Source organism: Notothenia rossii (genome assembly GCF_949606895.1).
Source record: "Notothenia rossii genome assembly, chromosome: 8".
Lineage (NCBI taxonomy): Eukaryota > Metazoa > Chordata > Actinopteri > Perciformes > Nototheniidae > Notothenia > Notothenia rossii.
In genome coordinates, this window is record NC_136906.1 from 79,000,273 (window position 1) to 79,027,963 (window position 27,691).

Genomic DNA, 27,691 nt, shown 5'->3' on the forward strand with positions numbered 1-27,691 from the left:
CGGATGCCTCTAGTTGCTAGTTTGTGTGCAAATTTGTTAACAGTAGGTTAACTTGTGTGGTCCGTGTTGATCAGTATTATTGTGATTAGATGTGTCTCGATTAGTTTAGTGTTGTGTGACTGTTGTACTCTAACTCAGCTGTGTTTTCTTACAGCTTCCTGTATTTAAACTGTACAACTTTGACAGTGAGGGTTTTAGTTGCTATTTAGTTCGTTATTATCTATTCCTTTGTATGTAAACAGGCTCCCTTTGTTAGAGTCCTCCTTCTGTTTGTTCCTTTTGTTTGTTCCTTAGTTAAGTCGGCGCCCTTTTGGCCCTTTTGTTTTTTCAGACTGCGTTCCTTCCATTTTGTATCACCCTGTTATGTAATAAAACCATTTATACCAATTCCATTCTGGTGTATGTTGATTTCCTCTCTGATTACCTCTCTGAAGAACCAGCACCTTACCGTGGTAGAGAGGTTTGTGTGCCCTGATGAACCTGGGGGCTGTGTTGTCTGGAACCTTGTGTTCCTGGTAGGGTCTCCCATGGCAAATTGGTCTCAGGCAAGGGGCCAGACTAAGATTGGTTCACAAGACCTCATGAAAGACGACACACAAAGTGAGGATACCCGGCCCGGAGGAAGCCCGGGGTCCCCTTCTGCAGCCAGGCCCAGAAGGAGGACTCGTCGGCGAGCGTCTGGTGGCCGGGCTTGCCACGGAGCCTGGCCGGGCACAGCCCGAAAAGGCGACGTGGGCAACACCTCCGCTTCTCCGTCCCGTGGGCCCACCACCTACGGGAAACAGCGATGGGGTCGGGTGCGCTGCCAGAAGGGTGGCAGTGAAGGCAGAGGGTCTCGACGGACCAGACCCGGGTGACAGAAGCTGGCTTTGGGGACGTGGAACGTCACCTCTCTGGGGTGGAAGGAGTCGGAGCTTGTGCGCGAGGTGGAGCGTTACCAGTTGGATCTGGTTGGGCTCACCTCTACGCACAGCGTCGGCTCTGGAACCTTACTTCTGGATAGGGGTTGGACTCTATTCTTCTCCGGAGTTGCTCAAGGTGTGAGGCGCTGGGCGGGTGTGGGGATACTCACAAGTCCCCGGTTGGGTGCTTCGTTGTTGGAGTCTACCCCAGTGGACGAGAGGGTTGCCTCCCTACGCCTGCGGGTTATGGGGGGGAAAACTCTGACTGTTGTGTGTGCTTATGCACCCAACAGCAATTCAGAGTATACGGCCTTCTTGGAGCCCTGGAAAGACTCCTGTATGGGGCTCCTGAAGGGGAGTCTTTAATCTTGCTAGGAGACTTCAACGCACATGTGGGCAATGATGGAGACACTTGGAGGGGAGTGATTGGGAGGAACGGCCCCCCTGATCTGAACCGGAGTGGTGGTTTGTTACTGGACTTCTGTGCTAGTCATGGATTGGCCATAACAAACACCATGTTCGAACATAAGGATGCTCATAAGTGTACGTGGTACCAGAGCACCCTAGGCAGAAGGTCCATGATCGATTTTGTTATCGTATCATCGGACCTGAGGCCGTATGTTTTGGACACTCGGGTAAAGAGAGGGGCGGAGTTGTTAACTGATAACCATCTGGTGGTGAGTTGGGTCGAGTGGCGGGGGAAGCCTCTGGATAGACCTGGTAAGCCCAAACGTGTAGTTCGGGTGAACTGGGAACGTCTGGAGGAGGCCCAAGTTCAGGAGGCCTTCAACTCACACCTCCGGCGGAGCTTTTCGGACATTCCTGTGGAGGTTGGGGACATTGAACCAGAGTAGTCAGTGTTCAAAGCCTCTATTGCCGAAGCCGCGGCGGGGAGCTGTGGTCTCAAGGTCCTAGGTGCCTCAAGGGGCGGTAACCCTCGAACCTCCTGGTGGACACCGGTGGTCAGGGAAGCCGTCCGACTGAAGAAGGAGGCCTTCAGGGATTTGTTATCCCGGGGGACTCCCGAGGCAGTTGCAAGGTACCGACAGGCCCGAAGGGCAGCAGCCTCAGCCGTGGCCGAGGCAAAGCAGCGGGTGTGGGAGAAGTTCGGAGAAGACATGGAAAAAGACTTTCGGGCGGCACCAAAGTTGTTCTGGAAAACTGTCCGACACCTCAGGAGGGGGAAGCAGGGAACCATACAAGCTGTGTACAGTAAGGATGGGACGTTGTTGACCTCAACTGATGGAGTGTTAGGGCGTTGGAAGGAGCACTTTGAGGAACTCCTGAACCCGACAACTCCGCCCTCTATGTTAGAGGCAGAGCTGGAGTATGACGGGGGATCGACACCAATCTCCCGGGGGGAGGTCACTGAGGTCGTCAAACAACTTCACAGTGGCAAAGCCCCGGGGGTGGATGAGATCCGCCCAGAAATGCTGAAGGCTCTGGGTGTTGAGGGACTGTCATGGTTGACACGTCTCATCAACGTTGCGTGGAAGTCGGAAACAGTACCGAAGGAGTGGCAGACCGGGGTGGTGGTTCCCCTTTTCAAAAAGGGGGATCAGAGGGTGTGTGCCAATTACAGAGGCATCACACTACTCAGCCTCCCCGGGAAAGTTTACTCTAAGGTACTCGAAAGGAGGGTCAGGCCGATTGTCGAACCTCAGATTGAGGAGGAACAATGCGGATTCCATCCTGGTCGTGGAACGACGGATCAGCTTTTTACTCTAGCAAGGATCCTGGAGGGTGCCTGGGAGTACGCTCATCCAGTCTACATGTGTTTTGTAGACTTGGAGAAGGCGTATGACCGGGTTCCCAGGGAGTCACTGTGGGAGGTGCTGCGGGAGTATGGGGTGAGGGGGTCTCTACTCAGGGCCATCCAATCTCTGTACTCCCAAAGCGAGAGCTGTGTCCGGGTCCTCGGCAGTAAGTCGGACCCATTTCAGGTGAGGGTTGGCCTCCGCCAGGGCTGCGCTTTGTCACCAATCCTGTTTGTAATATACATGGATCGGATTTCGAGGCGTAGTCGTGGGGGAGGGGGTCTGCAGTTCGGTGGACTAAGGATTGCACCACTGCTTTTTGCAGATGATGTGGTGCTGATGGCTTCATCGGTCTGCGACCTTCAGCACTCACTGGATCGGTTCGCAACCGAGTGTGAAGCGGCTGGGATGAGGATCAGCACCTCCAAATCTGAGGCCATGGTTCTCAGCAGGAAACCGATGGACTGTCCACTCCAAGTAGGGAATGAGTCCTTACCCCAAGTGAAGGAGTTCAAGTATCTCGGGGTCTTGTTCTCGAGTGAGGGAACAATGGAGCGTGAGATGGGTCGGAGAATCGGAGCAGCGGGAGCGGTACTGCAGTCTCTTTACCGCACCGTTGTGACGAAAAGGGAGCTGAGCCAGAAGGCAAAGCTCTCTGTCTACCGGGCCATTTTCATCCTACTCTCACCTATGGTCATGAAGGATGGGTCATGACCCAAAGAACGAGATTGCGGGTACAAGCGGCCGAGATGGGTTTTCTCCGCAGGGTAGCTGGTGTCTCCCTTAGGGATAAGGTGAGAAGTTCGGTCATCCGGGAGGGACTCGGAGTTGAACCGCTCCTCCTTCGCGTCGAAAGGAGCCAGTTGAGGTGGTTCGGGCACCTAGTTAGGATGCCACCTGGGCGCCTCCCTAGGGAGGTGTTCCAGGCACGTCCAGCTGGGAAGAGACCAAGGGGTAGACCTAGAACCAGATGGAGGGATTATATATCTTCTCTGGCCTGGGAGCGCCTTGGGATCCCCCAGTCAGAGCTGTTTGATGTGGCCAGGGAAAGGAACGTTTGGGGCTCTCTGCTGGAACTGCTACATCCGCGACCCGACCACGGATAAGCGGGAGAAGATGGATGGATGGATGGATGTATGTTGATTTCCTCTGCCCTAGAGGGGGACGTAACAGCAACACAAAAGAAAACATGGGAGCGGTGGAGATGAGGAGGTGTCGGCGTTCTGACGATTTACTCGGAAGGCTTCAGTAGAAGCTGCTGGGAGTCCCAGCAGCTTCTACTGAAGCCAGTCCCCAACTCCGGGCACTTCCGGCCGAGGACTTCGGGTGGCAGTATACGTCGTGAAGTTGTTTGCGGGCTGCCAGTAAACCCAAAGCAGAAGAAGAAGAAGTGTCAGCGGTTTATTTGCGTAATCTTCCCTCAGGGACTTATTCCGGTGTGAACGCGATCTGTATTTACGGCAAAGTACTTGGTGTGAAAGCGGCTCATGCTTTAATGTTCAAAAAGCTCTTTATTCTTCTCATACCGCCTGTGCTGCATTGCCTCTTTTCCCCCTCTGTCTGAAACCAGAGCCCAGTCTGCTCCGATTGGTTAGCTGGCCGGCTCTGTTGTGATTGGTCAACTGCTTAGAGATGTCCTTAGGCAATAGAAGAGTGTTACATAGTGATGTGACGTCACTATGATCCGGGAGTAGATTTTGGGGGATTTTAGCCTTTGCAGACATTCACAAGCACTAAAACCAATATAACACACTACAGAAAAAGGGAAACCCCCAAAAGCCCCTTTAAAGTGAATCTGCACAAAAACCCTTTTTCTTAAAATCTTAAAATATGCATTTTTATGTAAGCCAATGTTTAAAAATCTTCACTCTCTTTTCCTACTTACTATGTTTTCATATCAAAGGGGAAATACTGTCCGCCTTATTCTCTCTAAATATCTGGTAGTTGTGTTCATTTTCCTGAAACTCATCTTTTGGTGCTCTGGGTCTATTTTCAGACAAACATGAAATATCACTAAATGTTCACTCCATATCTTCACTTTTTGTCCTTTAAATATATTTTCTCCTTCCCTGTTTCATTTCCCCATGCTTTCACTATTTCCATTTTCACTTCCCATTCTAAATCTAATCTGAAAACATGACAATCCACCAAAAAACGAGATATTTGCACCACAAAAAAAACAAGACTATTTTTGACAGTAAGATATTTGAATGCAAATTTATTAATTTTAACATTTGTTTAACTTTTCTTTTCCTAAAGTTTCGATTGCATAATTGAATACTGATTTGATTTTCTAAATGTGCTTGCTTCTTGGAAAGTATATCTTTCAAAGTAAAGAATATGCTTTGTTTTACAGTAAAGTAAAGTCTCATTGCACGAGCTCCCTCTGCTGCAGCACTTTCAGAAGCACACAGTTCACTAACTCAACCTATACTCACATTATTCACATGTGAGAGAGTGTTTGTGTTTGTGTCTGCAGAGATCTGCTTCTCAGTGTAAGAGGACAGTAGAGACCTCCACATGTTGGGAGGATCTCTGCTACCTCCTACTGGTGAGAAATAAAAGTGTTTGAAACTAAAGACAGCTGAACAAGAACATCTTTAAAATAGTTTATTTTCACCTGAGAACGTTTTTTATTTCCAACACAAAACTCCAAACACAGCTAAACATATTTCACTTAAAAGGTGATACATGGAAATACATCTGCAGTCTGGTAAGGCTGTTAGGTAACTTCATTTGGTAAAATACAACACAATCAAATATACTAAAGAAAATGCAATATTCCATTAAATGATATAACTAAACAACGGTTAATTAAACCAAGCAAGAATTAATTTAAAAAAAAACATTTTGCCCATGCTCTAATTATTAAGAATACAGTAAATCTCCAACATGTCTGAACCTTTTTCACAACCCACCTCTAGAGGGACTCACATGTTTTCATAAAGCTGCTGCTGTACTCTCACTTTGCTGCATTTAAGCCAAAGAAAGCAAAAACAAGGTTAATATAAATCTGATTAAACTCTGCTAGCTGTGGCCTTAAACTCTACATCTTTGATCCAAGCGATCATTTTATTGATTTAAACATTACATCGGTTTCTTTCTTGGTGTAGCTGATGGAGGCGTAGGAAACACCATCTTCAGGATCAGCCTGCACAAATAAAATATATTATGAGTAATTGTTATTAATGTAATCTTGAAAAAAAACACAAAAGCTGATAATTATCAAGCACAGTACAATAAGAGATACTGCCTTTAATGCACTTTGTTGTTTCTGTTATAACCTTTTGACGTTGCACAACTTCCTACTTTCTTTAAAACAAATGCATAACTGTTTGTGGATTTGTTTATGAAGTTTTAAGTTAACTACATGAATAGTAAATAAAAAAACCTTAAACCCTGCTACATTATTGAAATCACTATTTTATAAATATTTAATTGTTCAGTTTTAAGCATTTTATTTATCAATGACACACCACGTTGTCATCCGTCTGCGTTTCATTCTCTAAACAGAATTTCAAAAGAGAGTTGATTTGAACTTCCACAGTTAAATCCATGTTCATCAAAAGCTTGTTCTTTGTAAAGTATAATGTGTGAATGTCCTCTTCCGTCTGATGACAGCCACAGTGATTATTGCGAGTGCTGCAACATCCACGATCACAACGATGATCCACCACCACCACCAACCTGGAAGAGACGAGTTAGAAGAGCGGTTAGAAGAGAATATGGGCGTTTTTGGCACAGTGGTATCAAGGGGCGTTGGACATCAGATCAAGGGGCGTTGGTGAACTCCAGTTCGAATCCCGCCTCGGCCGCCACTGCGTCAGGCCGTTGTGTCCTTGGGCAAGACACTTTATTTGCTCCTGTGGGTAATGTCCACAGTAATGACTCTTACATGTCTAATATGAGTAATGTGTAATTGTAAATCACTTTGAGCACCTGTAAAAATGTAATGCATTATTATTATTATTATTATTATTATTATTATTATTATATACTCAGAGGTTTTTAAACTCTGAATCAACAACATGTCTTCTAACTGTAAATGTTTTTGTTTTGTCAATACCTGGATTTTTACCGCCTTGTCCTGATTTTACTTTTGTCGAAGTTGGTTTAATAGGTGTGGTTGATATTGCAGTCACCTTCCCTGCATCATCACCTTAATGAGTACAATCACAAAATGCTGTTCAGTTATAAAAACTAATCATCTCACATCACGACATAAAGATGTGACGCATCAGGATGAATGATTTTAAACAGCTTATCATATTCTCACCCGAGGACTGAAGAGAAACAGCTGAGGTTCTGTCCTGTGACCATCAGACACTTTACAAGTAAATCAAGTTAAACCTTACCTGAGTTCATGTTGTTTTTAGCTGTTGTTGCTGTGGTTGTTGTTGTTGTTGTTGCCGTTGCTGTTGTTGTTGATTGCGGTGTTGGTAGTGGTGGTCGTGGTGGTGTTGTTGGTGGTGCTGTTGGTGGATGTGGTGTTGGTGGTGGTGGTGGTGTTGTTGGTGGTGCTGTTGTTTGTGGTGGTGCTGTTGTTTGTGGTGGTGTTGTTGGTGGTGCTGTTGTTTGTGGTGGTGCTGTTGTTTGTGGTGGTGTTGTTGGTGATGCTGTTGTTTGTGGTGGTAGTGGTGCTGTTGTTTGTGGTGGTAGTGGTGCTGTTGTTTGTGGTGGTGTTGTTGGTGATGCTGTTGTTTGTGGTGGTAGTGGTGATGCTGTTGTTTGTGGTGGTAGTGGTGGTGTTGTTTGTGGTGGTGTTGTTGGTGGTGCTGTTGTTTGTGGTGGTGCTGTTGTTTGTGGTGGTGTTGTTGGTGGTGCTGTTGTTTGTGGTGGTAGTGGTGCTGTTGTTTGTGGTGGTGTTGTTGGTGATGCTGTTGTTTGTGGTGGTAGTGGTGATGCTGTTGTTTGTGGTGGTAGTGGTGCTGTTTTTTGTGGTGGTGCTGTTGTTTGTGGTGGTGTTGTTGGTGGTGCTGTTGTTTGTGGTGGTGCTGTTGTTTGTGGTGGTGTTGTTGGTGGTGCTGTTGTTTGTGGTGGTGCTGTTGGTGGTGCTGTTGTTTGTGGTGGTGTTGTTGGTGGTGCTGTTGTTTGTGGTGGTAGTGGTGCTGTTGTTTGTGGTGGTAGTGGTGCTGTTGTTTGTGGTGGTGTTGTTGGTGGTGCTGTTGTTTGTGGTGGTAGTGGTGCTGTTGTTTGTGGTGGTAGTGGTGCTGTTGTTTGTGGTGGTGCTGTTGGTGGTGCTGTTGTTTGTGGTGGTGTTGTTGGTGGTGCTGTTGTTTGTGGTGGTGCTGTTGGTGGTGCTGTTGTTTGTGGTGGTGTTGTTGGTGGTGCTGTTGTTTGTGGTGGTAGTGGTGCTGTTGTTTGTGGTGGTGTTGTTGGTGATGCTGTTGTTTGTGGTGGTAGTGGTGATGCTAGTGTTTGTGGTGGTAGTGGTGGTGTTGTTTGTGGTGGTAGTGGTGGTGTTGCTGGTGGTGGTGTTGTTGGTGGTGTTGTTGGTGATGCTGTTGTTTGTGGTGTTGTTTCTGGTGCTGTTGTTTGTGGTGGTGTTGTTGGTGATGCTGTTGTTTGTGGTGGTAGTGGTGATGCTAGTGTTTGTGGTGGTAGTGGTGGTGTTGTTTGTGGTGGTGTTGTTTGTGGTGTTGTTGGTGGTGTTGTTGGTGATGCTGTTGTTTGTGGTGGTAGTGGTGATGCTGTTGTTTGTGGTGGTAGTGGTGGTGTTGTTTGTGGTGGTGTTGTTTGTGGTGTTGTTGGTGGTGGTGTTGTTTGTGGTGGTAGTGGTGGTGTTGTTGGTGGTGGTGTCGTTGGTGGTGTTGTTGGTGATGCTGTTGTTTGTGGTGTTGTTTCTGGTGCTGTTGGTGGTGTTGTTGGTAGTGGTGGATTAGTAGTTTGGTTGTAGTATGGTTTTGCGTCCTCACCTAAATAAATAAACACTCACCACGTTACAAACACAACTCATCATTCTCAGTTAAAGGAACAGTACGTAGTAAAGTACCGTTAGTGATATTAAAGCTGTTGTATTTAAAGTGTGTTCTCTGCATCCTCACCTGGAAAGTGGAGCAGCAGCATCAGGAATGAAGACATCATGATCCTTCTGAATTCAGACATCGTGCTTCTCTCTCGGTCTCTGGCTCTCGACTGTCAGACTCTCTAACCGGCTGCTTCTTTATTTCTCTTCTGAGAACTGAAGAAGTGTTTCTGTGAAAATGTGGTTATCAACAGCAGCAGCAGAGCTCTGGAGGTTTTACCCTCTGATGCTGACCAGATAAGATAACATAAAGTAATGGAAAGTAAATATTCACTGAATAAAAATATAAACGCAACACTTTTGTTTTTGCTCCCATTTTTCATGAGATGAACTCAAAGATCTAAAACATTTTCTACATACACAAAATAACAATTTCTCTCAAATATTGTTCACAAATCTGAACAAATCTGTGATGTGAGCACTTCTCCTTTGCCGAGATAATCCATCCCACCTCACAGGTGTGGCATATCAAGATGCTGATTAGACAGCAGGATTATTGCACAGGTGTGCCTTAGGGTGGCCACAATAAAAGGCCACTCTGAAACGTGCAGTTTTGCTTTATTGGGGGGGTCTGGGGGGGTTTGGGGGGGTCCGAAAACCAGTCAGTATCTGGTGTGAGGGTTAGGATTAGGGTTAGGGTTAGGGTAGGGTTAGGGTAATGTTGTGAATCGAGTGGCCATCGTCGAGTTCATCGTCCATAACATACGCCTGCCCATACCATAACCCCACCACCACCATGGGCCACTCGATTCACAACATTACCCTAACCCTAACCCTAAACCTAACCCTCACACCCCCCAGACCCCCCCAATAAAGCAAAAATGCACGTTTCAGAGTGGCCTTTTATTGTGGCCAGCCTAAAGCACACCTGTGCAATAAACTGTACATTATAGTGTCCGTCCAAATATTATTTTTTACTTATAGTGAAAACTAACCTTGGATGATGGGTTAGTAGACCAAAAGCTTTAGGAATCCAAAGTACAACATATAATAAGTACCCTGTATCAAGATTGATGCAAAAAAAAGTGACATTTGACTTTTTTAGAGAGGTTTAGTAAAAAACACCACCTCTAAGGTGATTTGGGTGGAAATGGGGGTTTTACCGTTTCTCTGGAACCCATTGGTCGATTCTTTCTGACCGTTAGTGCCAATAGAATCGAAGGGGAATCTCCCCACTCACACACAGTCGAAAACAAAAAGGTGGGGGCTTCGCGCACGCAGTTTTGCACCAGAGTGAAGCTGTCTCTAGGTCTGACTTCTAGAATCGGAAATGCAGGTTTATTGCTTATGGATTATCAGAAATCATTTCAAGGGGACACAGACACATTGGATTAACCTATGGATTAACTTCAGCAGCGTTTTAATGCCATTTTACAATTTTTTATTATGTTCAATCTGAATTTTCTTTAAAATAAAAAACATCTATATTGATTCTGACTTTTCTACATCCAACTCACAGGTCTATCATTACTTTGAGAAAAAAGAGTATTAATTTAACTCTTTTAGAAGTGAAGATATGGTCATTTGTTCTGGGAATGTGATTTTCGAGCCTGCGACCTGAAAAACAAGCTCAGGGCAAAACTGGTTAAATTATATATTTTTTTAAAAACAGTAATAACAGAATCCACTTTGCAAAACCTTCATTATGCCCACACTGTAATTATTCCGAATACAGTAAATCTCCAACATGTCTTCCCCCTTTTTCACGATCCACCTCTAGAGGGACTCACATGTTTTCATAAAGCCCCTGCTGTCCTCTCACTTAGATGCTATTAAGCCAAAAAAAGCAAATTCTAAATATTGCTATTGTTTTAAACATTACATCCTTTTCTCTGTTGGTTTGGGATCAGCGGAGGCAGCAGAGGAAGAGGAGGGAGCTCTCAGTGATGTAGGTCACTGCTTCATCTTCATCATCATCATCATCATGAGCCTGCAGGGAAGGAAAACAACTCATAACTGACACACCCTTAAAGGAGTTCTGAAAGTCCGGTTTTTTGAAGCCATTTAACAACTTAAAGGGGACATGTTGGTAATGTTCAGGTTCATATTGGTATTTTGTGACATGTCTCCAAGCTTTAATGTTCAAAAAGCTCTTTATTGTTCTCATACTGCCTGTGCTGCAGCACCTCTTTTCACCCTCTGTCTGAGACCAGAGCCCAGTCTGCTCTGATTGGTTGCTGGAAGTTGGGGCGCTAGCCAATAGTAGAACGAGAGTCTCTAGGTCAAAGTGCCTAAACATGTTTGTTAAATGGCCCCTAGATGCAAAAATCAGTCAGATTGTAAAGAAGGGTATGAGCAAGTGACCCTACTTCCCATTTGATTTCTTAATTCAGAAAACATTTTCCTACATATTTTATGGTCTTAATCTTTAGTTGCGGGTCTGCTTCAATCAGAATGATTTTCATTTAGTTAATTATTAAGAGTAAAATAGACGATGAAACAGGGTATGCTTGGACTTCAAAGATTATTCGAAGAGATTATTAAGTCCTAAACATCATAAGTTTATCCAATGAGAAATCTTACTCTGGCTTTCCTGCTGGTCTTCCTGGTGTAGCTGATGGAGGCGTAGGAAACACCATCTTCAGGATCAGCCTACACAAATAAAATGTATTATGATTATTATTTGTGTATTATTGTTGCATTGCAGATAACATAACATTACATTACATTTAGCTGACGCTTTTATCCAAAGCGACTTACAAAGTGCATTCGACCAACAAGATACAACCTTGAAGAAAACAGAATCATATAAGTACATCAGGTTTCATAGAGCCAAACATTTCAAGTGCTACTCAACTGGCTTTAGATAAGCCAGTCCTTTATTAGTATATAAGTGCTTTATTAGTAATTCTATCTCTGGAAGTGGAGTCCAAAGAGATGAGTTTTCAGTCTGAAGAAGATGTGTAAGCTTTCTGCTGTCCTTATTTCAATGGGGAGCTCATTCCACCATTTTGGAGCCAGGATAGCAAACCCACGTGTTTTTGCTGATGGGAACTTGGGTCCCCCTCGCAGTGCGGGTGCAGCGAGCTGTTTGGCCGATGCAGAGCGGAGTGCACGTGCTGGGGTGTACGGTTTAACCATGTCCTGGATGTAGGAAGGGCCAGATCCATTCACAGCATGGTACGCAAGTAGGCCTACCAGTGTCTTGAAGTGGATTCTAGCAGTTACTGGAAGCCAGTGAAGGGAGCGGAGGAGCGGCGTGGTGTGGGAACATTTAGGAAGGTTGAAGACCAGACGAGCCGCTGCATTCTGGATGAGCTGATAACATAATAGCTGCAATGCAAGACGGAAGGTTATGAGGAATAACTTTTACACCTATGTTTTGTTTCTGCTGCACTTATGCAGTGTTTTTTGTGCATTTTAATCAAATGCAACAGTTGTGTTGATTTCACATTTAATTGTTCACTTTTTTATTTATTTTCATATATATATATTAAATAAACATGTTGACATTGCTGCACAAACTCTTACTTCCTGTACAAAATGATCATGACTGTTATTTGTTTTCTGATTACATTTTAGGAAAATTACAACAATGAATTACAAAATCTTCAAAACCTGCTCACATTTATGAAATCACTTTTTTTTTAAATAAATGTTTGATTATTTAGTTTGAACTCACTACGTTGTCATCCGTCTGGGTTTCGTTCCCTGGAAATAATATATAAAATAAATGGACTTAATCTTCTACAGTTCAAATCGATGTTGATCAAAAGCTTGTTGTTTGTAAAGTATAATGTGTGAATGTCCTCACCTTGAGTCCTCTTCCGTCTGATGACAGCCACAGTGATTATTAGACCCTCCAGAAAAACGCGATTCTGCGATCGCAGAATTTACCGCATAATCCGCAAAATGGCGCAGATTTCCAAAAGGAAATTGATATTTATCAAAAGGCCGCATAATCCCCGCATTTTTCCGCACAAAGTTGAGAAAAAAAAAAGTTAACTCGTCTTGACGTCATCAGCTCGCGCATCACAGAATGTAAACAACACTGTATAGAGTGAACGTGTGGAGCTCACACGATAGAGAAAACACCAAGATGAAAATATCTAATCCATCTCATTTACCGACGAACATTTCTACTAAAGACCAGGCAAAAAGTGGGGGGAAACTATTCTGCACCTCGTGCAACTGTGTGTTGGAGCATAAGAGAAAATCGACGGTGACGACCCATTTTGATTCATTCAAACATTTGAAAATGCTTTCTGCTGCTGCGGACAAGAAAGCCAAACAACTCACGTTCACGAGGCATCAACCTCCAAAACCCTTTAGAGGGCTACAAGAAACGAAGTGAGTAGCCTACAAGAGTGAAGCTGCAGATAACGAACGAGTAAATGAAAACAGAATGAGGCGGAGAAGTGTGTGTGTGTGTGTGTGGGGGGGGGGGTGTGTGTGTGTGTGTGTGTGTGTGAGATTAAAATAGCCCAATTGCTTTTACAATAAATAAACATTGAATGTGTTTAATTGAATAGTAAAGGGGTTTAACGTTAGTGGCAGGTTGTGTTTGAGAGAGAATAAATAAGACAGCCCAATATTAAAAAAAAAATCAATAATTTTTTCCCGCATATTTAGCATATTTCGCAACTTTCCGCATATTTCGCAACTTCCCGCAGTTTCACCGCATAAAATCACATAAAAACCCCGCATGTTTAATCGCATAATCAAGGAATTTTTATTTTTCTGGAGGATCTAGATTATTGTGAGTGCTGCAACACCCACTATCACAACGATGATCCACCACCACCAACCTGGAAGAGAGAAGTTAGAAGAGTTACATATACTCAGAGGTTTTTATCTCTTTGTCTTTAAACTCTGAATCAACAACATGTCTTTTGTAACCGTCTCTGTTCTGTTCAGTCTCTGGATTTGCTGGTTTTTTATTGTGGTTGCTTTCAGAGGTTGTTTGGGTTGTCTCCTCAGATGTTCTCCTTTTCACTGTTGTCAATGTTGATGTATGTCTTTGGTAATTTTGTAGCTACAATTGATGCATCAAAAATAACCATATAGTGTACAGTTTTAATAACAAAACATATTCGCCATCATGACAAAAATGATGGGATGTAAACACCTCAGATAAACACATTTCTTGAAATTATTCAAATCAAGATGAATGATTTTAAACAGCAACAACTTCTTACCTGAGGACTGAGGGCTGAAGGGAAACAGATGTACTTTCCTGGTGTTCTCATCAGTTACATTACATGTAAATAATTTAGACCTTGATGTGTAACTAAAATGAGAAGTCAGAAATGTCACAGAGGCAGAGCAGGAAGACTGTGATGTCTTTATCTCTCTGTGATCTGTATCCACATCTCGACCCTGAAGCAGCCACTTCACTGAGAGTCCACAGTCTCCATATGGCACCACAGAGCAGCTTAACGTCACCTCATCATTGTCCTGATGTTCAGTCACTGAAGATGGAGATATTGAGAGAGAAAAGACAACAAGATTAACATTAACTTCATCACTGTAATCATTACTATTGTTATGTTTCAATGTATTGTTTTAACAAGACAGTTTGAAAACATTATCATGTAAATACTCACTGGTAACAACAGATAGATCAACCTGAGAGTCTGGACCTTCTTGTTCTCCTGATCTGAACTGTCTGCAGGTGGAAAGACCAGCATCCTCCTCTGTGACCTTCTTTAGAACCAGAGAACATTTCTCTGTAACTCTCAGTCTGTCTGATTTAGCTTTTGCATTGTTGTGAATCAATCAATGTTTATTTATACAGCCCAATATCACAAATGTTACATTTGTCTCAGTGGACTTCACAGTGTGTACAGAATATCAGTCGGACAATACGACACCCTCTGTCCTTAGACCCTCACATCGTACAAGGAAACACTTCCAGAGAAAACCCACAGTTTAAAGGGGAACATGGGAGAAACCTCAGGGAGAGCAACAGAGGAGGGATCCCTCTCCCAGGACGGACAGACGTGCAATAGATGCCGTGTGTAAATCGAAAAGATAATACATTTACACATGACGTGAAGCACGAAGATGTCAACAATCATGTGGGAGCCATCAGAGAAGTAGTATGGTGAGAGTCAGGCAGGACCGCAGAGACAGGTTCAGCCACATTACATTACATTGCATTTAGCTGTCACTTTTATCCAGAGCGACAATAAGTACATTCGACCAGGAAAATACGACCTTCAAGAAAACAGAATCACATAAGTACATCAGGTGTCATAGAGCCAGTGGCGTTTCTATATGTACAAAAGTGGTGGGGCACAGAAAACTTAGATGTCTATATATAAGCTTCTGCAGTGAGGTTCATGGCTGGTGAGGTGCTGGCTCTGACTCTTCAGGTTTACAAATATAATATTTTAACCTAAATCAAAATATAATATTATTATTTTCAAAAGCTTTTTTTGTCTGATGCTTCGATTCATTTTAAACAGACAGTTCAACAAAAGGATACCCAAAAAATTTAATTTTATCATTTAAATGTTGAATTGTTCTCTCTTAGTAAGATCCCATTTTCAATAAAATGGCGGTCTTACCTTGACTTGAAGATGAAGTCCATTTGGATATCCTTCTGGACAAACATCTCTATTACTTGTTTGTAAAAGTCCTCTTTATCTTCTTGTAGTTTCAAAAATCTATCATAAATCTAATCGAGAGATTTATGATTCGAAAATTATAAAAGTAGGGTAGACATGTGGATATTATCCGGCTGAACAAAACGTGCATTTATCTAACAGGTACATTTCCCACAGATCTTATTTTGAGCTATTTTCTAAAATCCTATGGAGAAATCTCATTGGTATTTGTGGAGGGAAGCCATGCGCAGCTTACTTCCTGGTTTTGGGACTCGTCTCTCTCCCCCTCTTCACACACCACACTTTTCGCGGCACACGTACTTACAGCCAATCAGCTCTGAATTATGTGAGATGACGTATGGTGGGGATGGCAGCTCTCTGCCCCTATGGTCATTATTTTTTTGCCACACACATTAAATAGGACAATACTCTGAGCATGCGCAGTGTAGTTTTTACAGTCACCGTTCACTTAGACAGTGAGAGGGAGGGGCATGATCGGGTTTTGTCCCACATGGCTCTAAACAGCTCAATAGGCACACACTGTAGACACTAATTAGAAGAACACAGACTAAAACAGCAATGTACAGACGAATCAGATTAAACATGATCTTTTATTTATATATATATATATATATATATTTATTTATTTTCTGTTAGCATTTTTTTGTAATCATTATTTTTAATACTTTCTGCTGACACTAGGTGGGGCTGTGTGTAAGCTTTCTGCTGTCCTGATTTCAATGGGAGCTCATTCCACCATTTTGGAGCCAGGATAGCAAACCCACGTGTTTTTGCTGATGGGAACTTGGGTCCCCCTCGCAGTGCGGGTGCAGCGAGCTGTTTGGCCGATGCAGAGCGAAGTGCACGTGCTGGGGTGTACGGTTTAACCATGTCCTGGATGTAGGAAGGGCCACATCCATTCAGCATGGTACGCAAGTACCAGTGTCTTGAAGTGGATTCTAGCAGTTACTGGAAGCCAGTGAAGGGAGCGGAAGAGCGGCGAGGGGTGGGAGAATTTAGGAAGGTTGTAGACCAGACGAGCCGCTGCATTCTGGATGAGCTGCAGAGGTCGGATGGCACATGCAGGCAGACCAGCCAGGAGGGAGTTGCAGTAGTCTAGGCGTGAGATGATGAGAGCCTGGACCAGAACCTGCGCTGATGTCTGGGTCAGCTGGGGACGTATCCTCCTGATATTGTAAAGAGTGTATCTACAGCAGCGGGTTGTAGCAGCGATGTTTGCAGTGAAGGACAGTTTGTTATCTAGGATCACACCCAGATTCCTTGCAGTCTGAGTCGGGGAAACAATAGAGGGGCCGATGTTGATTGTTAGGTCAAGAGTAGGGGTGTTGAAAATAATTGTTTCTACGATGCATTGCGATGCAGACGTGGACGATTTGGTCTCGATGCAGTGACTGAAGATAATCGATTATAGCGTAGTAACGTTGCTTCCTGATTTTCCGGCCGCGGCTTTACTATAACTTTTTTTTTTTCTGTCACTTTATTATCAAATCGGTCGGTGACGCAGAGATCAGGGAACAGACGTGACAGCGGCACAGCGGCACAGCAACACCAAACACGGAGCAGTCTGCTTTATCCACCAACACAAGAACATCAGTCCAGAACCAACAGCAGAAGGACCCGCTCTAAATCAGTCCGTGTCGCTGTGGCTCAGAGACACAGGGATTTATGTTTTTCAAAAATAATCGCGTTACAATCATGTCAGGTTTTTGGTGGATTTAATTAAGTCTTGGATTGCAGAGTATGAATGTCCTCTAGCAATCTTCAGACGATATATACGTGTGTAAAGTTTGTGAAGGCAGGAGGAAAAAAGCTTCCGCGATCACCGTCTCCTCTCCCCTCGTTCCTCCAAGCCCCGCCCCCTCCCTGAAAATAATGAGTGACAGAGTGATAGTGACCTGATAGAAACTTTATTATTCACTTAATCACTGAGATATAATGAAGCTAACTTAATCTCATACATTCATGGGATTTATGTAACAGTAAGACAGAGAATGTAAGTGTGCACCCACATGCAGTATTTTTGTTTGTATATGCTGTAAATACTCCTGTTATCTGCTGAGTTCAGACTCAAGTCCTGTTTGTGATGCCACATTCAGGACATTCAGTGTAATTTTTTTAACCGAAGACTGTTGCTAGAAGCTGCAGCTAGACTGCAGAAGCATTATTTCTTTTGTTTTTGAGGATGGAACAACTTCACAGACATATATAGGGAGGCTAGACCTATCAATTCATTTATTTTGGTTTATAAATTAATGTCAAGACATTTATGTTATTGATTTCTGAAGCACTTTCTAAATAATAAAAAGAGAGTTCATATGTATTTACTGCATGAATGCATTGATGAAAAATAAGCCATGTGCAGTAATATAGAAAATTGAGGATGCAACGCATTGGTATGAATCGTGATGCATCGTGATGCATCGGGATATCGAATTTAATCGAATCGGTGACAGGATAATCGTAATCAAATCGAATCGTGAGAACAGTGAAGATGCAAAGCCCTAGTCAAGAGTGGGACAATATTTTCGCGGAAGGAAAAGAAGTTCAGTCTTGTCAAGGTTGAGCTTGAGGTGATGAGCAGACATCCACTGAGAGATGTCAGCTAGACAAGCAGAGATGCGTGCAACGACCTGGGTCTCTGAGCAGGGAAAGGACAGAATTAATTGGGCGTCGTCAACGTAGCAGTGGTATGAAAAACCATGCGGGCTAATGACAGATCCGAGCGAGTTTGTGTACAAGGAGAAGAGGAGGGGACCAAGAACAGAGCCCTGAGGGACCCCTGTAGTTAATTGACAAGGGTCGGACTCGGACCCTCTCCAAGTTACCCTGTAGGTGCGGTCTTTGAGGTATGAGGTGAGGAAGGAAAGTGCAGTGCCTGAAACTCCAAGTTTTTGGCTTGAAGTCCAGGACACAGGTTGCAGGATCCAGGATCCAGGACACACGACCACAGCAACAGGATCAGCCTTGACTCAGGATCCCAGCGTAGATATAGACACAAAAAAGAAATTTGGGGGAAGCTGGGTTATTGGGAACATGAGATTACACAGGTACAGACAGACAGAAGGAAGAAGTAAGGTGTCCCCCGACAGTCCAAGCCTATGGCAGCTAAACTAACGTATCTACGTACATGCACTCCCTTAGGATAGGTTGAGGGATAAGGGGTAGCAAGTAAGAAGTAAGGAACAGAGGTGGAGAGGCCCACGCAGGGAGAAAGGTCCCCACTGGAACCTTAATTGGAATTGGTGAGAGGTAAGGAGGTACATCGTGCTTCTCTCTCGGTCTCTGGCTCTTGACTGTCAGACTCTCTAACCTGCTGCTTGAACTCAGCATCTAGGCTACTTCCTGTGGTTATGAAGTCATTTCTAATTCTGACTTCATCTCCTCTCTGATGGTTGTTGACTTCATGTGTGAAAATTAGCTTTTATTCTTTCAGTTTTTCTTGTGTAAGTCTAAAGTAAGAATGACTTTGTAACATTAGACTTTGAAGGTTTGGTCAAAAATGCAACAGAGGAATTTGAGAATGGAAAGATTGTTGGTTTTAATAAATGTTAACAACCTTGAGGTTCCTCTTGGTATCTTTACAGTTTCATTTGTAACTTGTGTCTGAGAACTGAAGGAGAGGTATTGTGAGAATGTGGTTAACAACAGCAGCAGAGCTCTGGAAGTTCAAACACTTCATCACGTTTGCAGATGACTCAACTGTGGTGGGTCTAATCAGCAACATCGATGAGACCCACAACAGGAAGGAGGTTAACCAGCCCCCCCCCCCCCCCCCCCCCCATCATGCTCTCCTTCTACCGAGGCGCCATCGAGAGCATCCTCAGCAGCGGCATCACGGTGTGGTTCAGAGGTTGAATGGATGGACAGTCCTTTGCACTAATTGACATTCTTTACAGTAATATATTCATCATTCAAGTTGTGTATATATTGACTGTTGTGTTTTTTTAATATATTTTCTTTTTAATTCTCGGGATTGTGGGAAACAGTATCTCTCTGTCTCTACACATAAACTGAAAGATTGACAATGAAGTGGACTTTGACTTGACTAATGCTAGATAAGGTGCAGAAAGCAGGAGAGTGCAGAGTGATGTACATAAAGGAATATATAATGGAACAAAACAGTAGGGGGTAGATGCTGATAAGCCTTTATAGACACAGGATGAACAGCAGTCACAAAAGGCTGTGTAGTGTAAGTTAGTCATGATATTCAGTCCAGGTTGTGAAAGCTATGTCATGACAAACCATACAAGAAAGGTTAATAGGTCACTTTATTTAGTCAAACACAAAACAATCAAATGCACAGAAGAAAAAGCAATATTCCATTAAAATATATAACAAACAACATTAGATACAAATAATGACACTACAATACATTTTATGCCCGTGCTGTAAATAGTAAGAATAAAGTTTATGTCTGCCCCTTTTCACAACCCACCTGTAGAGGGACTCACATGTTTTCAGAAAGCTGCTGCTTTAAGCCAAAAAAAGCCAAATATCATTAACATAAATATTTGTATAACTGCTCGCTTTGCCCTTACCAGGGTTTGGTCTACACTGGGTAACATGAGCTCTGCGTCCTCTTACTGACGTCAACACCCTCTTACCTAAATGCTGATTTCCCCAGATGGTGTTCATGTTTGATTAAAAGGTGCTTTCGCCCATCGTTTTCCCGATGCTTTTGTGTGTTGTGCTGGGTTGTCGCTTGCTTTGCGAGCGATTACAAAAGGGTCTTTGCCGACCTCTGGTCTCAGACCCTAATTAGAAAATAAATGAATAGTTTATTTGCAAAAACTAATTGAAGCCATACCTACATTAATACACCAACACTAGTTTGACTGGTATTCCCTGAAGAGCACATTTAACAAACAAAAACATATTCCGAATCATTTTACAATTTAGATATTTCCTGAAACACTTGTATGTTTGAACATGTGAAGCAGTTACTGTGAGAAATGAAGGTATAGGTGTAAAATGAACACTGTAAGTACAAGTACTGCTAATATTGAGATGTTATATACAGAGACTGTAGACTATAGATCAGATACTAGGGATCACCTTTTTTTGCTCCCGATCCGATTCCGATCATTTGATATTGACAATACCGATTTTTCCCGATCCGATCTTTATGCAATGCATTAAGAGAAAAAGCATTCAAGTTGTCCCTTAAGGTTATTTTTTTATTTAAATTGGATATTCTATCCAACATGGATATAGCTTCTTTCTTTCACAGCAGCATTGGATCAGTTCAGTTGTGCAGCATTGGATCAAAACAAAATAAAGCTTATCAGTACTCGTTAGCTTACTGCTACAATTAGACACTGCGCCCACTCTGTTGCCAGATTTGAGAGAAATAAGCAACCAGGTCTATGAAAACAAGCCCCAAAGAAGCAACACATACATGATGTTCTGTAATGTGAAACCAAAACTAAGGCCTCAGGATGACTTTAAGACTTGAACATGGTCATTTTTGTTTTGTAACATTGAATACAACATTTTAAAAAAGTATTTTAAAAAAAAAAAAGAAAGAAAAAAAATCCCGATCCCCGATTTTTTTTCTCCCGATTCCGATCTTTTGAAAATCACGTGATCGGCTCCGATCCCCGATCACGTGATCGGATCGGGACATCTCTATCAGATACAGTATAACTATGTATGGGAATGTGAGAGCATACTTAAAGGACGTTAAATCAGAAATGAATGAATATAATGAGCTGTGTTTCCTATCATATGGAGGTGAGTTTCTGAAGGGCCTCTCGTGGGGCTCAGGTGTTCTCAGTCATCAGAAATGTTCCAATGATCTCATGGTTCTCCTGTTTGCTCCTGTAACATATGAGGAGGTGATGTTTGACAGCAGTGGACTCTGAGGGGAGTTGATGTTGTTGATCAGTCAAACAGAGGCAGAAGGCCCTCCAATGCTTTCATAGTCTGCCTCATCTTCATCTTCATCTTCATCAATCTGCTCCTGTCAACATAGAACAAAGACATGGAAAAAACCCAGATCAGAGCTGGAATTTACTTTGATATACTGAAGTACACATTTGAGGAACTTGAGAATTTCACTTTATGCTACCTTATAGCTTTACCCAACTACATTTTAAAGCTAGCCATTTTACTTTTAACAACACTTAATTGATCGCACAGCTTTAATTACTTGCTACTTTGCAGATTAAGATTATTGCAAGATATGAATACAAATAAGAAATACTGATACATGAATGAAGCTCAGCGCAAGTTCTTCCAGGAAGACTGTCTCTCCACTCTCATTCACAAATCCTCTCTCACTCACTCGCCCTTTCTTTCAATAAGCAAGTGTGCATCACACCCCCAGCTAAACCAATCAGACTCATCTCATCTCCCACAAGCCAATCACAACGCATCTAGCAAATGTTTAAATCTGCTTTCTTCTCCCCTGCAACTGATATTGAGAATTGATGCAGAAATATACTGTAGGTCAAGCTGTACAGCAGTATAATAAGTTATCAAATAAACCTACCTTCACCAGCTGCAATTCTGAAGTGACTAACGTATTAATACAATCCATTTATTTAATATATATATGATTCTGGTACTATATACCGTAATTTTCGGACTATAAGCCGCGCCTTTTTTCCCATTTTTCGACGCTGCGGCTTATATAACGGTGCGGCTAATCTATGGATTGTTACAGCTAACGGCCACTAGGGGACCTCCTAAATCTATGGATGTTACAGCTAACGGCCACTAGGGGACCTCCTAAATCTATGGGTTTTACAGGTTACAGTCCACCACCTTTAACTCTATGGGCTCTATGGCCGGTCCGCGCCCCCCACCTTTAAGCGGCGGGCTCCAGCAGGAAAAGCTGGAGGCCGGAAAAGAGTGAGACAGGTAGCGCGCAAAAGTAAAAGTGGAACCGAGAGTGGTACGAGAGACAGAACGAGAGCAAGACAGTTTGTTCCCGTACCACTGGTTGAAAACCACTGCTGTAGATCACTGCCGGTACGTGCGCTGGGAGCGCACCGTTTAAGTTTGAAAGTTGAAACGTGTGTGTGTCTGAAACGCTATGTGATACAGTACAGTTTACACAGCACATGTTCTGGAGCTACTATTGCACTAAATGCTAACACTTGAATACGTTATGCAAATATGCAACTTGTTTGTTGAAATGTTAATAAATGGGAGCTTCCTCAAACAGCCATCTCTTTCCCGACAATCCCCTCTGTGCACGAACCCTTACATATGGTAATGAAACATTAAAACACCTGCGGCTTATAGTCCAGTGCGGCTTATATATGTACACATCATTCAATTTAGCTGCTGCGGCTTATATTCAGGTGCGCCTTATAGTCCGGAAATTACGGTAGTTTATTTCTGTAGTTTGTTTTATTTTGTTTTCCCAAAAGAACCCTTTTAATCCGTCTGAGATATCCACTTTATTTAACAAAAATATATATATATTTATATTCATCACGTTTATGTTTTGGTTCTATTTTTTTTACTGTCTTTTGTAGATCCACAGTAAAAGAAAAAGAATAATAAATACTCCAATGTATGTATCCAATGTTAAACTCACCATGTGTTCTTCCATCTGTGTTAGGTTCCCTAAACAAATAAAAGGAAAGTTGACTTCCACTGAGTGAAGCTCCAGGGTGCTTTTATTTGTATCTTTTTATTTGAAGGGAAACTACTCTCACCTTTGGTTATCCATATGTTGACTTTAGCCACACTGAGGAGGAGAGCTGTTAGACCCACAGACACGATGAGGAGCCTCCACCAATCTGGAAGCAGAGAAGTTAAATATAGCTCAAGGGGTTTTGATGCGTGATTTATTCTGTCTCCACATCTGATAAAAAAGTGTATGTCCATGTCAATTGAAAAATATATGTTCTTTCTATATGTAGCTTTATTCTTCAAAATCACTTTTTAGTTTGATTTTGTTGTTTTTAGAAGCAGAGTTATTACCTTGTGATGTGACAATATTCCCTAATATTTTCAATCCAGGTGATAATTGAGTCGCTGTTTCTGGATTACAAAAAAAAATAATGTTATAATACAAATATTAAACACAAACAAAACATGATAGAATGTTTTAATATTAGAACCTCAGATCGATGATGAGATTGACAACAAGAGTACAATTAATTGATTCTCTTAGTCATAATAGTTATTAATCAATAGAGGCAGTTTAAAAACACTATGATGTAAATACTCACGGGTTACCACAGACAGATCAACCACAGAGTCTGGACCTTGTTGTTGAACTGCTTTGTTGAACTGTCTACATGCGTATTGACCAGCATCCTCCTCTGTGACCTTCCTTATAACCAGAGAACATTTCTCTGTAACTCTCAGTCTGTCTGCTATAGCTTTGGCTTCTTTACCAATCTGCCCACGATGAACCAGCTCTACTGCTGAACTACTTGAATCACTTAAGATCCAGGTAGTGCCCTTGCACTCATCCTGATCATCTATCACATTGCCACAAGGCAAAGTGACTTCATCTCCAGCTCTGACAGTCAAGAAGGAATATTTCCTCTTTGCTGCTGTTGAACACACAGACAGAGTTCACTAAAGTCACCACGTTACAAACACAACTCATCATTCTCAGTTAAAGAAACAGTACGTAGTAAAGTACCGTTAGTGATATTAAAGCTGTTTTATTTAAAGTGTGTTCTCTGCATCCTCACCTGTAGAGTGGAGCAGCAGCATCAGGAATGAAGACATCATGATCCTTCTGAATTCAGACATCGTGCTTCTCTCTCGGTCTCTGGCTCTCGACTGTCAGAGTCTCTCCCCGGCTGCTTCTTTATTTCTCTTCTGAGAACCGGACGAGAAGTGTTTCCGTGAGAATGTGGTTAATAACAGCAGCAGCAGAACTCGGGTGGGTTTTCCCTCCGATGCTGACCAGATAAGGTACGTGCTTACAGCAAAACCGTGCAGAGAATGTACATATAGCATTATATATTATGTAGTTGTTTCTGTATTTTTACTATTATGAATTATTCATTTTCATAAATACTTGCAGTATGTTTTTTTTTATATCATTTTAATCAGAAAACAGACTTGCTAATGGTGTTTGAATGCACACACAGTGGTCTGAGACCTGGTGGTTTTTCTATGAATTGTACCTCTGAGAACCAAGAGGTGTTGTTGTGGTTGTGGTAGCAGCAGCAGCAGAGCTCTGCAGGTCTAAACCACTGATGTTGACCAGATACAAAACAGAGACATGAGTAATGGAAACAGTAACTATTGACTAAATGAACTCTAATGAACTATAATTAATTACTTTTTAAAACATGTACCCGCATGTTGTTCTGAAATTCTTAATACAACTAACAAGTTTGATCTGAGTTATTGTCATGCTCTGCACACTGCACTTATGAATCTTTGGTCCCTTTAAGATGTACAAAAAGAGCTCATGTGCATCCAACATGAATATTACTACTGCTACTGTGACCCGGTCAACACATGCAGCCTCATTCACTCATTCATCTCTTATTTCATGACCCACCTCCCTTTTCCTTCCATTCGTCCATTCCCCTTCCTACCTCATCCTTACCCACATCCCTAAATCCCTCCCCCCCTACCCACATCCCTTTAACCCTCATTATCTCTTTATCCGTCTTCCTACATCTCTTCCTAACCCTAACCCTACATCCCTGTACACCTTTCTGATTGGAGACCCCCTCGGTCAGGCAATAACTCCTGAAGTGTTCAGGCCATGTATCTGGAACCAGTGCAAAGAGTTGGTGTGAAAACTCAAAGTGTCAGCGGTATTCCTGTCAAATAAGGCCGATACTTCACTACCCCCCCAACATCCCTTCATCCGTCCCTCCCCTACTTCCCTCAATCATGCAATCCTTCATGACCTATAGACATGCACTAATGAAGAGGTACTGTAGCGGAGCCAAAGGTATTTTTTCCGCGCCAGGGAGCAGGCCCTTCATCGCTTCATCCCTTCATCACCTCATTCCACCCTCCCTTCATCCCTTCATCCCAACTTCCCTAAAATCCTTCTACCCTTCATCTCTGCATCACTTCATCTCTTTATCCCTTCATCCCTTCATCCCTACATCCCTTCATCCCTTCATCTTTTCATCCCTTCATCCCTTCGTCACCTCATTCCACCCTCCCTAAGACCCTTCCTCCCTCCCTTCCTACGTCTGTTCCTCCCTTTAACCCTCCTTGAATCTCTTATCTCATTCATTCTTCCCTTCTTTGCTTTTTTCCTAAACCCATTGGAACCATCCATCATCCCTCCCTCCATCCATGTTTCCATACATTCTTCAATTCCTTCTTCTATTCATCCTCCACCCCCCTCCCTACATCCCTTCATTGCTTCTTCTCTAAACCCCATGACCCTTCTTCTCTACATCTGTACATTCCTCTCATCCCGTCATATATTCCTCCAGACATCCGTACATCAGTTTAATACTCCCTCCCTACTTTCCTTTATCCATCCATCCCTCCCTTCCTACATACCTTCATCCATACATCGTAGCATCTCTTCTTCCATTCAACATTTACCACTTCCCTTTCATCCCACCTTCCCTATATCCCTTTTGACCCTTTATCTCTCCCTTCCTTCATCTGTTCAGCTCTATCCCTTCATCCCTCTCTCATAACGTTCGTTCATCTATAGCCCCTTAAATCCCTTTTCAAACTCATCCTGAACCACCTCCCTACTCACCTATACCTAGACATAGCTCCAACTCTGACAATGCAGAAGTATTGTTTCACATCTGCAGTTGCTAATATGAACACAACTGTAGGGTTAAAAGTTTTCATGATGATCCTTATAGATGAAGAAGTTTGAAAAGTTTTTGGTTTCCAAGAGTTCACTAAAGTCACCACGTTACTAACCCAACTCATCATTCTCAGTTAAAGGAACAGTACGTAGTAAAGTACCGTTAGTGATATTAAAGCTGTTTTATTTAAAGTGTGTTCTCTGCATCCTCACCTGGAAAGTGGAGCAGCAGCATCAGGAATGAAGACATCATGATCCTTCTGAATTCAGACATCGTGCTTCTCTCTCGGTCTCTGGCTCTCGACTGTCAGACTCTCTAACCGGCTGCTTGAACTCAGCATCTAGGCTACTTCCTGTGGTAATGAAGTAATTTGCTAATTCTGACTTCATCTCCTCTCTGACGGGTGTTGACTTCATGTGTGCAAGTTAGCTTTTATTCTTTCAGTTTTTCTTGTGTAAGTCTAAAGTATGAATCACTCTGTAACATCAGACTTTGAAGGTTTGGTCATCAATGCAACAGAGGAAGTTGAGAATGTAAAAATGGTTGGTTTTAATAAATGTTAACAACCTGTTGGTTCCTCTTGGTATCTTTGCAGTTTTATTTTGACATGTGTTCTGAGAACTGAAAGAGAGGTATTGTGAGAATGTGGTTAACAACAGCAGCAGAGCTCTGCAGGTTCAAACCACTTTGTCACGTTTGCAGATGACTCAACCGTGGTGGGTCTCATCAGCAACAACAATGAGACCCACAACAGGAAGGAGGTTAACCAGCCCCCACCCCCACCCCATCATGCTCTCCTTCCAGCTGGCTATGTGGTGCATAGACAACAATCTCTTCCTTAATGTGGAGATGAACAAGGGAGATTGTTGTTGACGTCATGAGAAACTACACCCAACACCCCCACCCACTGACCATTGGTGGTACTGCTGTGGAACAGGTGAGCAGCACCAAATTCCTGGGGGTGCACATCACCTCTCCTGGAGCAGCAACACCACGTCAATCACCAAGAAAGCCCAGCAGCGCCTCTACCCCATCTGCATAATGAAGAGAGCAGGACTTCCCCCCCCCCCCATCATGCTCTCCTTCTACCGAGGCGCCACCAAGAGCATCCTCAGCAGCTGCATCACGGTGTGGTTCGGAGGCTGAATGGATGGACAGTCCTTTGCACTAATGGAAACCTTTTACTGTAATATATTCATCATTCAAGTTTTGTATATATTTGTATTTCTTAATTCTCGGGATTGTGGAGAACAGTATCTCTCTGTCTGGACACAGAAACTGAAACATTGACAATAAAGTTGGCTTTGACTTGACTAATGCTGACCAGATAAGGTGCAGAAGCCAGGAGAGAGCAGAGTGATGTACATAAAGAAATATATAATAGAAAAAACAGTAGGGGGTGTGAGACTGACCGTGGAGCGGCCCGACCAAGCAAGGAGGCAAAACGTCCAAAATACAACCCGGTGTGGGCATTTATTACTCACGGGCACATGACACAGCCTCAATCTCGCTGTTCACGTGAGCACAGTCACCAGCCACAAGGACCTCACACACACTACCTGGCCGTTTCTCAATCGCGAGGATGCTGGCTTGATAGTCGCATACTTCCAAGTCACTTCCTTCAAAAACGAAGCAAGTATGCTTCCAAGCCACGGCTTCGGAAAACAAAGAAGAATGGCTTCAAGTGTGCCACTCTCTCTAACGGTTTCAA

The 27,691-nt window shown here is 43.0% G+C and overlaps 1 protein-coding gene across 1 annotated transcript; it reads right to left on the bottom strand.

The window, feature by feature from the left end:
* Positions 1 to 19,350: 19,350 nt before the first annotated feature.
* LOC307016444 (uncharacterized protein) lies at positions 19,351 to 24,043 on the bottom strand. The gene is made up of 6 exons (XM_079645564.1): positions 23,920 to 24,043; positions 23,446 to 23,775; positions 23,195 to 23,254; positions 22,927 to 23,010; positions 22,806 to 22,834; positions 19,351 to 21,218 (listed from the first exon to the last, which is right to left on the bottom strand). The coding sequence occupies exons 1-6, from the start codon at positions 23,978 to 23,980 to the stop codon at positions 21,144 to 21,146; spliced, it is 639 nt and encodes a 212-aa protein (XP_079501690.1). The 5' UTR covers positions 23,981 to 24,043; the 3' UTR covers positions 19,351 to 21,143.
* Positions 24,044 to 27,691: the final 3,648 nt, after the last annotated feature.

What these genes read in the sequence shown, in the direction of transcription:
- LOC307016444 (XM_079645564.1), bottom strand. Translation starts at nt 23,980, where the DNA reads ATGTCTGAATTCAGAAGGATCATGATGTCTTCATTCCTGATGCTGCTG. An exon ending in GCTGCTGCTCCACTCTACAG is followed by an intron (nt 23,776 to 23,919) that starts GTGAGGATGCAG and finishes TGTGTTCAACAG; the next exon opens with CAGCAAAGAGGAAATATTCC. An exon ending in CACAGATGGAAGAACACATG is followed by an intron (nt 21,219 to 22,805) that starts GTGAGTTTAACA and finishes CTATGTTGACAG; the next exon opens with GAGCAGATTGATGAAGATGA.